General features: G+C 34.7%; 1 protein-coding gene across 2 annotated transcripts; it reads left to right on the top strand.

The window, feature by feature from the left end:
• The first annotated feature begins 6643 nt into the window (after nt 1-6643).
• On the top strand, nt 6644-16106 carry EPCIP (exosomal polycystin 1 interacting protein). Of its 2 annotated transcripts, none has more exons than XR_015749817.1 (2): nt 6644-6741; nt 9534-9639. XR_015749817.1 is itself a non-coding variant. In XM_087966718.1 (2 exons), exon 2 carries the CDS (start codon nt 11558-11560, stop codon nt 12200-12202), a length of 645 nt encoding a protein of 214 aa, XP_087822844.1. In that variant the 5' UTR covers nt 6644-6741; nt 10958-11557; the 3' UTR covers nt 12203-16106. The 2 variants fall into 2 exon arrangements, 1 of the variants encoding a protein (XP_087822844.1); XM_087966718.1 differs by lacking the exon at nt 9534-9639 and adding an exon at nt 10958-16106.
• Nucleotides 16107-16559: the final 453 nt, after the last annotated feature.

Below are 16559 nucleotides of genomic sequence, written 5' to 3'. Positions count from 1 at the left end.
TGATGCCACCATGCTGGATCTTTATTACAGGAGGGGATGAATCAGCATGCAGGGAAGAAGTCCAGAAGTTATCCACATGGTGCTTGGATGACAACTTGCACCTAAACACCAGCAAGACAAAAGAGATGGTGTTGGACTTCCGGAAGCAGAGAGAGGAATCTGCCCCACTTTATATCAAGGGGGGCCTTGTGGAGAGAGTTTCCTCTTTTAAATTCCTAGGAGTGCACTTCAGCCAAGACTCACCTGAAAAAAATAACATGTTCCAAGTGGTTAGGGAGGCTCAACAGAGACTCCATTTCCTTAAGGTCTTGCGCAAAAATCAGGTGGAACAAAGGTTAATGACTTCTTTCTATCAGTGTACAATAGAAAGCGTTCTCACATATTGTGTCATGGTATGGTACGCTGGCTTAACAGCCATGGACAGGAAGGCACTACAGAGGGTGATGAGTACAACACACACAAAAATAATGGGCTGTCTCCTAATCCTGCTGGATGAAATTGCCAGATCCCGCTGTCTCAGCAGACAGAAAAATCCTGAGATGATTCACACCCAGGACAGCATTTCTTTACTCTCCTGTCATCAGGCAGGAGATACAGAAGCATAGTCAGCCAGACAAATGGGCTGAAAAATAGCTTTTATCCATGGGCTGTTAGACTTTTAAATGAAACACAACACCATAACCAGGTTTAATATACAGACTTACAGTGCCAGTGTAATGGGCAATATGTCTATACTGGTGTGTGTGTGTGTGTGTGTGTGTGTGTGTGTGTGTGTGTATTGAAACTATGAGATCAAGCTTAGTTTTTGGGAAGGAAAATAAGGGGGGAAATGTGCCTTTGCCTACCAGCATCCATCAGTATTCATCTGGCTAGCATCCTATCAGTGTGTGAGAGAGTTGAGGGCTGTTTGGAAACTGAAACAGTATTTTCTGTGTGAGCAAGAAGGAGATAGCAAGGAGCCTGGGCATGGCTTAGCTCAACTGTTCTGTACTAAAGCTGGTTGCTACTGTGAAACTAAAACTGAAACTGCTTGGGTTTTGCATTTGGAGCAGATTACTTTTCAGGTGGGGAGGGAGATTAGAACTCCTTAGCATCAGAGCGTGTTAATAATATTATATGAAATACTAATGCTCTGATGGTCATTTTGAAAAATCCTTTATTAGTGAGCACCTAGAAGCCAAGAGGAACATACGTGTCAAACTTCAAGTTTGTAGGCTTTACAGTTCTGGAGATTTTTTGATGATGCATGAATGGTATTTCGCTTTGATAGATAGATAGATAGATAGATAGATAGATAGATAGATAGATAGATAGATAGAGATAGAGATAGAGATAGAGATAGAGATAGAGATAGAGATAGAGATAGAGATAGAGATATATGTATGTGGAAAGGTGCGCCTAGTTCTATTTCTTACTTGGGTTTAGGGATTGTCTTTTATTATTGAGATGTATTCGGTGTTTTGTGAGATGTATTCGGTGTTTTGTGTGGGCTGCACCAATGGAGCCTCATTCAATTTCATTGTACACATGTTGTGCATTGACAATTAAGGTTTGAACTTTGAACTTTTCTGTCTGGCTGCCCACTGGGCTTGACATATTTGGGATTGAGCAGCAAATAAATAAATACATACATACATAATGTTTAGCATTCCTATCACTTGTTCTTTTTATGCTGCACAAAAAGGCTACTCTATATAATGCAGACTGTTTTACATTATTTCTCCTTTATAAATTAGTTTGTGAGCAGACATCTAATTTGGAAAAAAAAAGAGATGTAACTCAGTGATTATAGTAGACCAGCACCATCTTGTGGGTTGCCAAAATCATTCCATGTAGTTTATAATCTAGTTTCACATATAATAGTTTAATTTCCTTTAAAAGAATTGTTCCTTTGTGGGATTAATTTATATCCAAATGATTGGTGGGAACCTCTACATATGGGACCAGGAAAGATATACTTGCTATAAAAAACTATAGAAATTTCATTGTTTCATCTTTTGATCCACAGAAAAGTAATGTCGATTTTAAGAACTCTATGTCTACTGATGGAAGAGATTATTTACAGCTCAGTGCTGAATTGCGGGGACCTTAATACTTTGGGAGCTTGGTTGTTTCTAGCAGATATTTCATTACCAAACTAGGTAACATCATCAGTGCTAACCCTATGTCTCTCACAGACTGGAGCTGGAGGATGTGGGAAAGGGACACAGCAGTTGAAATCTCCTGGAAGATAAGTAGTAGTAACAGTGATTGTCAAGGCAGAAAGATGAACTATGATATGTAGATCAAGAGGGCTCCTGAGATATGAATTTTGAGACTTCCAGTACTATACTTTATGAGCCCAGTTGTGCTATTATACATCATAATAAAAATATATTTTGGTGGCTTAACAGACAAAGCAGGACACTATGAAACATTGCCCTATGCAAATGCAAAACTTACTCATTTGAATTAGAAATTCAAAGTACTGAGCAAAATCTATTCAAAAGTCCTTTTCATGTTCTAGCAAAAAGTGATTTTGTGTAGTTTTATATATTCAAGTGGAGTTCTAGCTGTACTTCTAAATACAGTAAATTTATTGGGGAATAACTATAATTGAACCCCGGGATTTACTTGAGAGTACATACAGAAAGATTTTAATGTCACTCTCTTATAAACTGGAAAGTGAGCAATACTAGCAGAATTGTATTGTTAATTTACTGTATAACATAATCATAATAAAAAGTGTTTTGCCACAAAACGATTTAAAATTTGCTCAGATGCTTCAGTCCTAATCTCCAATAGGATTTTCCAATGCCAAATTTATCCCTCGGTGAGAAGGAAAATAATGCTTTAAAAGAGAATTATTTGAAATAAAAAATATTTGTTTCTTTCTTTCATTCACTATATGTGATAAAATACTCATAATTAACAATTAACAAATTATACTTTAAAATGTATATTTACTTATTTGATTTGTGTATACTAATAATGGAAAATAAGCTTTTTGCATTTTTTTAAAGAATGGAACACTGCCATTTATTTTATCTAATCCATTGCACAAGTGTTACATGCATTTGGAAAGATACCATGCTGAGAAAGAATAATATATACCATGTGATTCTACTAAATATAAAATCTTAGTAATGTAAAAAATACTGTGTTGCATGTTTCATAAAAATTGTAAGTTTAGATGACATTCCAAGATGATAATGAAGTATTTTTCCTAATAGAAATATCAACAAAATCTGATTTTCAAAACTGCTATGATAGAGCATGAATTAAGAATGAATAAAATGCCTCTTTTGCAGTGGCCCTCTAAAGCTGTTCAGGATGCTGGTGATGTCAGCTGTGACTTTAAACAGAACCATTCCTGTCAATAATTTTTGAAACATGTACAATCAGAATGGACCCAACGAGACAGGAGGTGGCATCCTCTTTAATCCCATATTTAGAAGCAGAAGCTGAAGACAATACCACAATCTTCAGCCTCTTTAAGCTTGATTCCATTTGACACATCCACCCTTCTTTTATCAATCTTACAAGGATATCCCACTTCAGGGCGCTTCATATAATATCTACTTTACTAGTGTCATTGAGATGGAACAATCAGAAGGCTGAATTTGTAATTCTAGGGAGATGCTTTTTTAAATTTTTCTGCTGTCAAGCAGAAAAATCAATATTATCATGATCATCAAAGGAGAGCTATGAAAATAATACTGCTCCCATGTACAGTATACCATTATTATTTTTTACAGAAATATTTTGAATTTTTTAAAATTGTAATTGCTTTTTTGGCAAAGTATTTCATTCTAATAAAAAACTATGACATTCATTCAGAGATCATGTCAATATTATTTTAAGAAATATTTGCTGTTTTCTATGTGGCAGATACACCACAAAAACACTGTAAATTCCTAATCTGCTTAACACAAATGTCTGGATCCATATCTGTTTATTCTATTCGTTAAGATTAATCAACTAAACATCATTTTTATTTTTTTTATTATACAGTATAATGAAATATAAATAATTTCAACATGAATAAAATAGAAATACCATAGTGGTTATAAAAATAAAAATGCATACATACAAAATGGTAATTAAATAAGCAAACTAGAGGAAGGGAGAAAAAACTAATTTAACAAAAAGATCCATATAATATTGATTTGAATAAATATTCAAATGTACTTGTTGAACCAAGAATGAAAAACATACTGATGAAAATGATACTGATATATAAAAAATAATGTATATTTTTATCAATATTTCCTTTTGAAAGTATGAGTGTTAGAAACAAGGCTACCTTAACAGCCTTACCAAACTTTGAAGGAACCAAAGTAAGCTATATAGTGCCCTCTAAAGATATTATTTTGATAATGCCTTCAGTTTTCCTATTGCCAATGAACAATAATTTTATAATTATTATACTGGCATTTCAGTACCATATCTATGTACAGAGGGGAGCAGCCTGTGATTTACTGTAGAGCTGGTCTAATTTTTTTTGCATGCTATACTTTTAGAGATAAACAATAAATACTTCCCTAATCAATACCTCTATGTTAGATAAATTGAAGGAATTGTAAATCCAAAATATTAAAGGAAAAAGGAAAGAATTATTTATTCTAGGACCAATAAATTAATCTTCCTAGGAATTTATTTCTATATATATAATGAGCAACAAGGTGCAAGTGTCTCTGAAGTGGGAATATAGAGACTACTGCATTATTATATAATTAGCCATAATAAATATTAAGAAGTATTGGAATAACACAGTAAACTCAGTGGGAGAGGGACTAGAGCTGGGAATTTGAACAGGTAGATATTTTGCAGGGAAAAAAAAAGTTGCCCCTTCCCTCAATCTGCTATTAAGGGGTTCTTCTGTTTGATAACAGTGTAAGATAAGCTTTCATGAATTCTGTAGTTAACAATTCTGTCCAATTTATCCCTCATCTGTTTGCTGATCTTTTTACAGAAATTCTCTTGTTCCCTTTTGTAATATATTACTGTTTGCTTTTTAAAATATATTATCAAGTAACAGGGTACAAGATGCAATCTATTACATAATATATAAAGTTTATATTACAAAATAGGAGAAAAAAAATAGGCAATAGCATTTTTCTATGAATTTTCTAGAATAGAATAGAATAGAATAGAATAGAATAGAATAGAATAGAATAGAATAGAATAACAGTTGGAAGGGACCTTGGAGGCCTTCTAGGAAGAAAATTACATGTAATTTTTGAAAGACAGACCTTTTTTTTTAGTGGACCACTTCCAGTATAAGGGGAAATAATCATAGAGTTTCACTGCCATGAATGCTCAATACTGTCATTCAAATTTGTTTTTAGCTTGAATGTTCTCAACAACCCATTGCAGTAAGCTTGCACTGTTTGGCATTACTGAAATAATCCATTGTCTGGCTTCGTTTAGTTTTAATTAATGAATTGGAATTTGAACAACACAATAAGCCACATATACATGCGTACCCTTCTTAGAATCATCAACCTGTTTAACATTCATATGACCGCACAGTCTGCATGGTTTGATTAAGCGTTTGTTAACACAACCATTAAACAATACTCATTTGAGACTCAGATAGGTATTTTGTTATTTTTCATAAATTTCCTGATTGATTAAGCTCCATTTGTTTTATCACCCACTAGAGAAATTTCTCTTAATAGGGTAAGTGAGGAAAAATACAATTTCCTTCCCTTTCCCTTTCACACATACACACTCCTCATCTGTACCAGTCTCATAAAATCTAATGCAAAGAACTGGGACTTTTTGTTGAAAATAGCAATGCTTCTCTGCAAGAAGAAAATATGGCTAGTTGGAAGTAGGTGGAACAGGTAATAGTAACAAGTGGCTTCCCATCCAATCTGTTCCTAAAACAACTCAAATCATCAGCATTTGTATCAGTAGGGGGAGCTCTGGTATTGAAAAACATCCCCAGCCATTTTAAATGCTGCTAGATCCAACCTGTATGCACAGACCTTAAGTTCCCAGTGGAAGTAAGACTTAAAGCAACTGAGTTTAAAAACCATGAACAAGATCCAGAGAATTGAATAGCTATGGCTATAACGCAAGAATACTATATAGTAACATCTTCCTCTACACACATACACACAAATAATCACCTTTAAAAGTTATTTTTGACACAAACATATGTGCATTACAAATCTGAACTGATTGTATAGTTTTGTTAGCAAAAAATCCTGTATACACGTTTATGAAAGCGTCCACAACCCAGACATATAGGAATATTTTCCAAGTAAATAGTATCAATCAATATGATACTATGGGCAATTTATACTATTGTTTTATACCTTTAGCATATGTCTGAAAGAAAACAGGTAAGAAAAAGCTGCTCTTACCACACACACACACACACACACACACACATCTAAGAAAATGCAAAGACTTCATTTCAAAACTGCATAGTTGTTTTCTTAGAATTTATTTCCAAGACAAAATATAATGGCATGAAGCACCCAATCAGGAATGCAAAAAGGATTAATAAACCAGGTATGTGATTTATTTAATTATTAATGAAGGCTTCCAGCATTAGTTCTGGTTGTCATGGCAACTAGGGTTGCCGCTAGCTTCCAGAAAACATAAAAGAACAGCAAGTGCAAGGCCGCACATTCCATTTAGTCTTGCTGATTAGCCAGGCTGTCAAAAGAAAGGAAGGGAAATCAACAGAAAACAAGAGCTACAAAGAGAAGAAACATACATTGAAACTTCTCACAAGCTGCAAATGTAAGTACTCTTTATATTCCCAAAAAGTGAACATTGGTTATTTCAAAAAGAGAGGAGACAACTGACTTGTGTTAAGAAATAAGCAGTTCCACCTCAGCAGCATTGCATCACAGTAAACCAGAAACTGCTGTTTGTCAGTGGAAATGTAATTCTAAATCTTGAGTTTTGTGCTGCTTTACTATGAAAAGATTTATAAAGTCTTCTGAACAAGAAGAGGCTTCTTTCACTTCCATATGTAAAGCCTTGTAAAATAAATAGCAGTCCAGAAGTACTGCTGTAGGATGTATATATGGTTGCTTAAGATGATTTATAGAAACAAAAACCTGTATCCCATCACCTCTATCCTGCAGTCAACTGCCCTCCCCCCAAAAAATAGCTTTTTGAAATGCTATGGGATATGGACAAAGGCTGCTGGAAGAAGAGTAAATGGGAGACATTTTTCCATTAACTTCCTTAGCAGTCTTCTACAGATTTAGCCAGAGAGAACTTTCCTCTGTTCAGCTGAGATCAGTCACAGGCTGCTGGGTACCAAACTATAGTTATCTGAGGTTCTAACGTGTCTCGTTTTATCCTTGAGGAACCTGCCATATCATATCTCACCTTGTTTAGAAAATCCCATCCCGGTTTGTAGAAGCACAAGTGTAAAAGAGGATCCCCCTAATAAAATAGTAGGATTGTGGATTGTTTCACTTATACAGCTTCCAGCTCTATGTAATATAGTCAACGATGCTATTCTATGCAATTATTTGGCTCGGAAATTACTGTAATTAAAATTAATATTTTATAAAAAAATTGAAAAACTACTGAATTGATTGTAAAGACTAGAGTTTCTAAAATATTTATCTGGAAGAAAGTCCCTTTGAACTCAGTAAGACCTATCATGGATTAATTTGGACTGCTTTCAACAACATAAGCTTTAAGTAGGGTTGTGATATTTTTTTCTGTCTATCTAATGTATTAAGATAATAAGAGTAAAAATAAAGTTGGTACCCTGTTAAGTGTGCCCTGAATACATGATAAAAGGCAGATATATTATGCAATACATATACTGTTTTCTATGGTATGATTGAATGGACACAAGTATCACAATGAAACAAAATAAATTATGTAAGAATTATTGATACCATATTCCGGTTTTAAAACATTTTTAATGTTGCTTCTCTTGAATTACTTGAAAACTGGTAAATAAATTATTCCAACAACATAAAAGCAAAAGCAAAGTAAAACTGAAATATATTCCAATTGATTGCAGAACAGAAGAAATTTCCAACGAGATTCAGAGTGCTGATTTTGACTTTTCAAAACTTTTTCTTACATGCCGCAGTGAAGTTATATTGATGAAAATTGGTTATGCTCGTTAAAGCCACAACTACAAATACTTATAGCTACCAGATTTGGGGCGGGGGAAGGAACAGGAAGGGAGGTTTTCTTTGTCTGCAGATAAATGACTTGACAAATTACTAAGGATGCTCTGTTTCTTGCCCAAATTAAGTTGGCCTATGTTACAAATATACAAAGAACCCAAATGTGGGATTTCAAACTTTGATGAGGTTCCTATGAGAATAGCTGCTATTCATGAGAATAGCAGAGCTCAATTCATGGAATACGCCAAAATTTGGGATTAAATTTGAATACAGTTACTGTATTTTGATATAAATGGTATTTAATATAATTAAATTGTGAAAAGGTCAGTTCAGTTGCAGTATTTTTCAACACACAGAAACTCTGTACCTACTAATTTAAATTTTTATTTCACTGATCTTCTGAAATGAATATTTAAGATTTATATTTGTTGGCATCAGCAATCAACCCTACACCAAGACATTTTTAAAACTTGTGTTATAAAAATATATTTTAAGGCCTATTGAAGGACACCTTGTTATGTATTCCACTTCAATGTACAATACTTAAGTTGCCACATTTGCAACATGCCTTTCAGAGATTACAATTTCCTGGCATTTTATATTAAATGTTTTAATTTTGAATATCTAACTTGCTCAATCTCAGCTTGAAAGTCTTCCAGTATCAGCACAAATATTTCGTAGGAGTGACAGGCTGCTATGATACCAAATGCTTGGATAAAACAAACATTGGCAATGTGATCACCCATTGGCATTTGCAAGTTTATTTAAAAGAAAACTAATTCCCGGAACTAAATATGAGGCTTATTTTTTTTCCTATATATCTTATCTAATTTTTAAAAGAATGTTATTTTAAAATGTTTTTAAGCATAATAACTCTATTGTGTAATTAAACTATGACTTAAGCATATATATTGAAAAACATAGCTATGATTGCATAATGTTTTTAAAAAACAGCATTGTCACTATGATATAGAGGTGGACAATAGTGTACAGAAAATGAAGAGAATACTTTTAAATGAATCAAAAACATTTTACTCTTCCCCTGCAGGTCATAGAGGAGTGCTAGAGGTCAGTGTAGTTAAGAAGGGTGCATGGGGAGGGTTGCAGGAGTGTGTGAGAAGTGCTGACTGGCTTCGGGACAGCATGCATGGAATGCAAGTCGGGAAAGGTGCCATGTAGAATTGTAGATCATGGAAGGCGCACAGGAGGGAAGATATGGATTGAGGAAGTGCTGCACAGCAGGGGTGGGATTCAATTTTTTTTTACTACAAGTTCTGTGGGCGTGGCTTGGTGGGCATGGCAGGGGAAGAATGTTGTAAACTCACCAGTCAGAGGTGGTATTTGCTGGTTCTCCAAACTACTCAAAATTTCAGCTATCGGTTCTCCAGAATTGGTCAGAACTTGCTGAATACCACTTCTGCTACACAGGCTGGGGAAGTCACAAGGGGGCAGTGCAAGAAAGGGAAGCTAAATGGGGTGCGCATGATGTTCTGCTCATATTGGACAAGGCACACGGGTGACAGCATGGACCAGGAAGAGTGCACAGGTGTTCCTTCTTCCCTGTTCCTCTGTTCCTTCCTTCCTTTTTCCTATTCCATCCTTTCCTTTCCTCCATTTCCATTGCCAGAAGACAGGTGAGTGGCTGCTGCTAGCTGGGAAAGTGAAGGATTGCACGAGTGACTGGAAAATTGTCACAGAAAGTTGAAGACCACATGACTACAGCAGCAGCCTGACAGCACTGAAGCAGCAGCAACCAAGTGGTAGTGAAATTGCCACAACTTTCTCAAATTTCATTCTCTCAGGAGTCCCAGTATTCTGTAACTTAAGGCATGTCAGGTTAAGTAGGTAACATGCAGGGCATCAGTAAAGACTCCTGAGCACACTTGGGGGCATATAGCCACCAAATTGTCTTTCTCAATTTAGAATATTTGCTGTGTGAACAGAAAATGTAATTTTTTTGGTAAACAGAGTTTGAATACTTGCAGATTTAGAATATAAGTCCTCTTCATAGAAGCCAGCTTGTAAATGGGTATTGTTTCCTGTAAGTATGGTACTTTGGTCAGCAAAAAATTGGAAATATATGGGATGCTGCTTGTTTGGAATGAGACTGAAGATGGTGACCTTCAATCTCAACTCCCTTTTAAATTATCTATACAAAGTGTAAAAAAGAGCTGCAAAATCTGCCTGCATAAACAACGAGCGTCTATCTCATGAAAGTTTTTGGATCAGCAGTCATCCATAAGTGGAAGATTACCCTCTTTGAAAAATAATTGTAATGGGAACAAGTTCTGATTACTAGAAATTTGACTGCAGAGGAAAAACACAATTCCAAATATTTCAATCAAAAACTATAGATCAGGGATGTCACTGCTGTCTTAATTCAATCACAAATTTTTCAGTCACATAACTTTTCCAAGAATACATTGAAAATAAGGTAACAGAATGTTGATACTGTTTTATTTTAGAAAATGGTTGGATGTGGGTTACTTCTTTATTTTTAAAAAACTGCAGTGTAGATAACTTGTCATTTTTTTTTCCTGGAAGGCTTTCTCTGTTTTCTAATGCAACTGAAATGGGCTGGAGAATTCTACAAGTCACCAGCCTGTGAGAAAATCAGTGCAACTACCATGCTATTGATGCAAAACTGATGCCTACAGTAGCGTTCACTGTCCCTTGCTCTGGGTCTGAAGTTATCTTATGCAGACCCTTTGAAGATTACATCTTTACTAACTGTAATTTTTTTTTCTTCTACTGTTTTTAATGCATTATCTTTTCTTACATCCTGCCAATCTGGAATGGAGTAGCATAGAAATCTTAGTATAATAAATAAACAAAGCTTATTTGTTTTTCAGGTCCGCTGAAGTGGCCGCATATGGCCTTGATGCTTATGTAAGACATGTTTCACTATAAAAGAAAGTCTCTGTACATCTCTGAGCATTACCAGGCAAACAAATATGCATCAAGCTGAACCTCAAGGAAAGTTCTGGAAAATTGGTTCCAGGCACATCTTTCATCTGATTATTATGTTTAAGCCTGCAAGAGAGTTATACTGAAACCTATGAGGAAGGAATACAGTTCTGCATTCATACTTGGACATATCCAACATTTTTTATCCCTTCAAAGATCTTATGAATTAGATCATTCTTTTCCTCAAATTTACAAAAGAAGAAATGAGACTAGAAACAGTCCCAATGGAAGCAGAAACCAAAAAATGAGAAAATTCCAAAAAAGAAAGAAGAATTTCAGCCTGGGTTTAATCCATTTATGTGCTGTAAAGAGGGTAGAATATTTTCCAAGAATTATTGATCCCAACTCTCAACCATTTTATTGTGCCCCCACTTATAAACAGATGTTGTAGAAATCTTTGGGGCAAAACCTGTTTTCTGAATGAAATGTCCCCTCCACTGATTTAAGTAAGTGCGGGTCCTAGAGCTATTAGCTCCATAAGAATTATGGCTTTTTCAGCCCACAGGAATAATCTTTTTTTGATTGGTCTGTTAAGCTTCTGTGTTGATAGTTCTGTGTGCAGTGAAAAAAATAATACACTTTTTTTTACCAAAGAAAATACAATTCGAAAGTGCATGTGCCCTGATAGTATTAATGACTGTGATTATAGCTTAGCAAATCTAATTTGTAACTGTATGACTGTTTTGCCCTACACAGCAGACAAAACCTACTATAATAATTTGGTAATTTGGTTCACTGAAACTAATATGTTGAGAATCCTGTTAAACGTTACATCGGTGCACAATCTAAAACTCTCACTTTGTGGCACTATTCCTTTGACAACAAAATATTTGACCATTTGGGGATTACAAAAATTACAGATAAGAAGCGAGAATAATGGCCAATTAAAACAGCAAAGTTTAACAATCTCTACTAGCTGTGACAATGGAGCCCAAAACAAGTTGATATCATACAAAGACAAAAGCATGATTACTCATGTTGCTGTTTTAGACACATCTCTTTTCAATGACAGTGGCCCATTGAAAGCATACAGTGTAGAAAATATTTCTAACATTTCAAACCAGTTTCCATATTTGGACAATTTTTTTATTCCAAGTAACAAAAGTTGTATCATAACATTCATTTATTAAAACACAACTCTTGGCCATTTCTATAATGTAAACATTATAAATTGGGTCATCCTGAGATATTGTAGAAAGTAAACTTCTGTTGCTCTTTATATTACAAATAACAACAACAACAGGGAGTTGAATAAACTTTAGTCCTAATAGCTCCTATTTCAATATAATTTACAGAATGCTATAGAATATTCCAGCTTAATTCAATCCCAGAATCAAGCCTTTAACTCTGATAAACAATAATTGTTCAATCCATGTTATACAAAAAATGTTGTCTAATTTGTTCCATATAGGCATATGGGGGATAATATTTAAATTCTTCTGAGAAATGTAGCATTTCTGATAGTTTGTATGTGTACCTTGGGAGTTGATGTTGACGTCTGGCCGTTACTCTGAACAAGTCCTTATAGTTTTCTAGGCAAAATTTGGAAGTGATTTGCCATTGCCTTCTTCCTAGGACTGAAAGAGTGACTGACCCAAAGTCACCCAGCCTTGGTGACTTTTGGGATCCTTTGTGTCCAAGGTCAGATTAGAATTCATACTGTTCCAATTTCTAGCCTGATGCCTTTAATCACAAAATTGGCGCTCTATTTTTATACTGGCCAGAAAATAAATTCAAGTATGTGTGTACACACACACAATATACAATATATTTGATAGTAATTCCTAGCAAGTATCCTAGTCCTGGAAAAAATATTCTAATTCTGGAAAACACCTTTGATAAATCAGGCAAGACTGAAAGGAAACCATCTAAAGATAATTACCCTGATCTAATAAATCCTTTAAATTAAAGAATAATATCCCTAAAATGTTTTTTTTAAGTCTAGATTTCAAAATTTCAGCAGGTTTCATTGTACACTTTACAGAAAATGGTCCTTATACAAGTAATTAGGGAGAAACCAGTCATATGTTTCCATGTATGCATGGAGTGATTGTAGCTGTATTTAGGAGTCTCACAGCCCATGGATAAAAGCTGTTTTTAAACCTATTTGTCTGGCTGGCTATACTTCTGTGTCTTCTGCCTGATGGTAAAAATGAGAAAAGACACTGACCAGGATGTGAATCATCCCTAAGTATTTTCCTTACTCTGCTGAAGCAATGAGACTTGGCTATGTCGTCCAGTGATGTTAGGGGGCAACCAATGGTTTCTTGTGCCAAATTTATCACTCTCTGTAGTGCCTTCCTGTCCGCAGCTGTTGAACCAGCGTACCATACTGTTATACAGTATGTGAGGACACTTTCTATTGTAGACCGATAGAAAAAGGTCATCAGCCGTTCTTCCACCTGATTTTTCTGCAGGACTCTAAGGAAATGAAGTCTCTGTTGAGCCTTCCTAACCACCAGGGATGAGTTGTATTTCCAGGTGAGGTCTTGACTAATAAGCACTCTCAAGAATTTAAAAGAGGAAACCCCTCCACAGCCCCCTTTGATATACAGTGGGGCAAGTTGCTCTCTGTGTTTCCAGAAATCCAGCACCATCTCCTAAGGTGTTCATAACTTATATTTCCCAGAAAAATGTCAAGAACTAATGGATTAGGATCTATGTCGTTGACTCAACAGCAGAAACTATAGAGCAGGTTGTCCAATTCCCGGCCCACGGGCCAGATGCGTTATGTGCTGGCCACATCCATGCCCGGATTAGTGAAGGGGGAAAAAGTCCTGATACATCACATGATGCTGCCGTGACATGAGTTTGACATCCCTGCTATTGAGGGATCTTGGAATCGTAGTGGATAATCACTTAAATATGAGCCGGCAGTGTGTGGTAGCCACCAAAAAAGCCAGTGCAATCCTAGATTACATTAATAGACAGATAGAATCAAGATCATATGAAACGTTAGTACTGCTATATAAGGCTTTGGTAAGACCACACTTGGAATGCTGCATCTAATTTTGGTCACCACAATATAAAAAGAGTGTCCAGTTGAGACTCTGGAAAGAGGGCAGAGAAAAAGAACAAGATGATTAGGGGGCTGGAGGCTAAAACATAAACAGTTGGAGGAATTGGGTAGCCTAGTGAAAAGAAGGACTATGACATGATACCAGTGTTCCAATATTTGAGGGGCTGCCACGAAGAAGAGAGGGTCAACCTATTTTCCAAAGCACCAGAAGGCAAGACAAAAAGCAATGGATGGAAACCTAATCAAGGAAAGAAACAACCCAAACATAAGGAGAAATTTTCTGATAGAGAACAATAAAGCAGTGGAATGGCTTGCCTTCAGAAGTTGTGGGTGCTCCATCACTGAGGCTTTTAAAAAGAGATTGGATAGCCATTTGCTGAAATTGTATTGAGTGGAGGATTGAAGTAGAAGACCTCCGAGGTCCCTTCCAACTCTGTTATTCTGTCTTAATGCATTACATTCAAATATTATTGTATTGATTACAGATAGAAGCACAGAGAAAACGATCCTATTTTAGAATTAAGAATAAATTTTGAATTATGATTTAGATATGCAATGAACTGAACACTAGAAATTGCATTTTATACCACCAATTCTTCAACAATAATGTAAACAAATAAAATGTGCAATGTTATTAGAAAAAGGTTTAATGTTTTTAATCATCATCAATTGTGAATGATTGTTTTTTAACTTTGTTGTACACTGCCCAGAGTCACTTCTTTTGCGAGATGGACACCTACATAAATTTGAAAAATAAATAAACACCAAAGAAGCATTCCATACCCTGCCAAATTTTTAAAGATGGGATGCCTTAAACTCACTTTATGTGATATAGTGTACTTTAGTGATATGCATAGGTAAAAATTCAATGTTTGTGTATAACATGAACAGGTGAATTGTATTACCATGATTAAGTGTACATGTGTGTCATATTTGACAGATTTATTAACTGTACTGTATGTAAAGGGGTTTGTTAATAAGTTACATGAATGATTGAGGACATTAGAAATATCAATCTCGCAGAAAGGAAATATTTTAAAAACAACAAAACTAAACATCAAGGTTTCTTCCAATTGTATGATTTAAGAATTTTCTTTTAATTCCACTAACCTAGCAATATTCGTTGAGATATTTTTTACAATCCTAAACACAGTAAAAAGTGAATGATCAAATTTCCAATTATTCCCATGGATTATTTTATCCATACATTCTTCTCTCCCCCCATTATATTGTTGTTAATTCTGATATTTGATATAATATTTGTACAGTATTAATAAAATTGACAGATTGTTTAAAAACTTAAAGACTATTGGAAATAAAAAACAATATTATACACATATTTTTGTCTTCATAAAAAATTTAGGATATTAGGAAAAAATGGCTGATTACATCAAAGTATTTATTGTATAATGAAAGTTTCAGTTTTGAGCTGATTACTTAGTACTGAAATTTCCATTGTATGATTGCTACATACTGTATGTATATGTCTTTGGGTATGTCTGTGTATATGTCTGTGTATGTGTGTATAGAAAAAAGTAAAGAAAAATACTGTAGATAAGCAATACCAATTTAACAGGAATGAAAAAACCTTAACATTTTTTTAAAAGGAAAATAGAAAAAAAGCTATTAGGTTTCTAACTATTCATCAGTTCAATTCCCACCAGCTCAAGGCTGACTCAGCGTTCCATCCTTCTGAGGTTGGTAAAATGAGGACCCTGATTGGTGGGGGCAATATGCTGACTCTGTAAACAGTTTAGAGAGGGCTGTAAAGCACTGTGAAGCGGTATATATAAGTCTAAGTGCTATTGCTATTCACTTTTTGTAGATATGCTAATTTATAATATTGTAGATATTAGTAGCCATACTGCGTTTCTATTTGACATCCTGTGTGCTGTATTGTATATATGGGAACCATTCTTGCTTAAATTTGATTAAACCTCTATTGTGTATGTATATTAGTTTTGCAGCATATTTTCAAAATTTAAGCTCCCAATCGATAAAAATATTCCTAATCAGATATTGTCATTACTATATTTTTCTTCCAATGTTATGCAAAAATTATTTTTGTTGCTGTAACCATGTATCTCATTGTTTCTTGCTGATTTTTTTCTGAGATTATATTTAGTAAAAAAAAAGGTAATTTCATTACAAATTTAAATTCCAAAATGTTCTGCATTGTACTCTGTATATCTTTCTAGTTGTTTGGGATTATTTTACATGTCCAGCGCATGTAATAAAGAGTTCCTTCTATTTCATAGCATTTCAAGCATTTGTTGTAGTATGATCTGTCTCTCAGGTACTATTGAGAGTTGTATATTATCTGAAAATATTTTGTACCAATTTTCCTTTAAGTTATAATTCGGTGTATATTTTATAGTCAATAATTCAATAATTATTGAATTAATAATAAGTCAATAATCAACTTATTAATAAGTCAATAATTCTTCCCATTCTTGTGTCGTAACTAT

The sequence above is a fragment of the Notechis scutatus genome, chromosome 5 (assembly GCF_049901735.1).
Source record: "Notechis scutatus isolate UNSWTSFEM ecotype Mainland chromosome 5, rNotScu1.2, whole genome shotgun sequence".
NCBI classification, from domain to species: Eukaryota; Metazoa; Chordata; class Lepidosauria; order Squamata; family Elapidae; genus Notechis; species Notechis scutatus.
The sequence above is the reverse complement of the archived record's forward strand: the minus strand, read 5'-3'. Positions and strand labels throughout refer to the sequence as shown.

Coding starts and splice junctions, on each gene's coding strand:
- EPCIP (XM_087966718.1), top strand. CDS start 11,558: ATGGCTTTTTCAGCCCACAGGAATAATCTTTTTTTGATTGGTCTGTTA.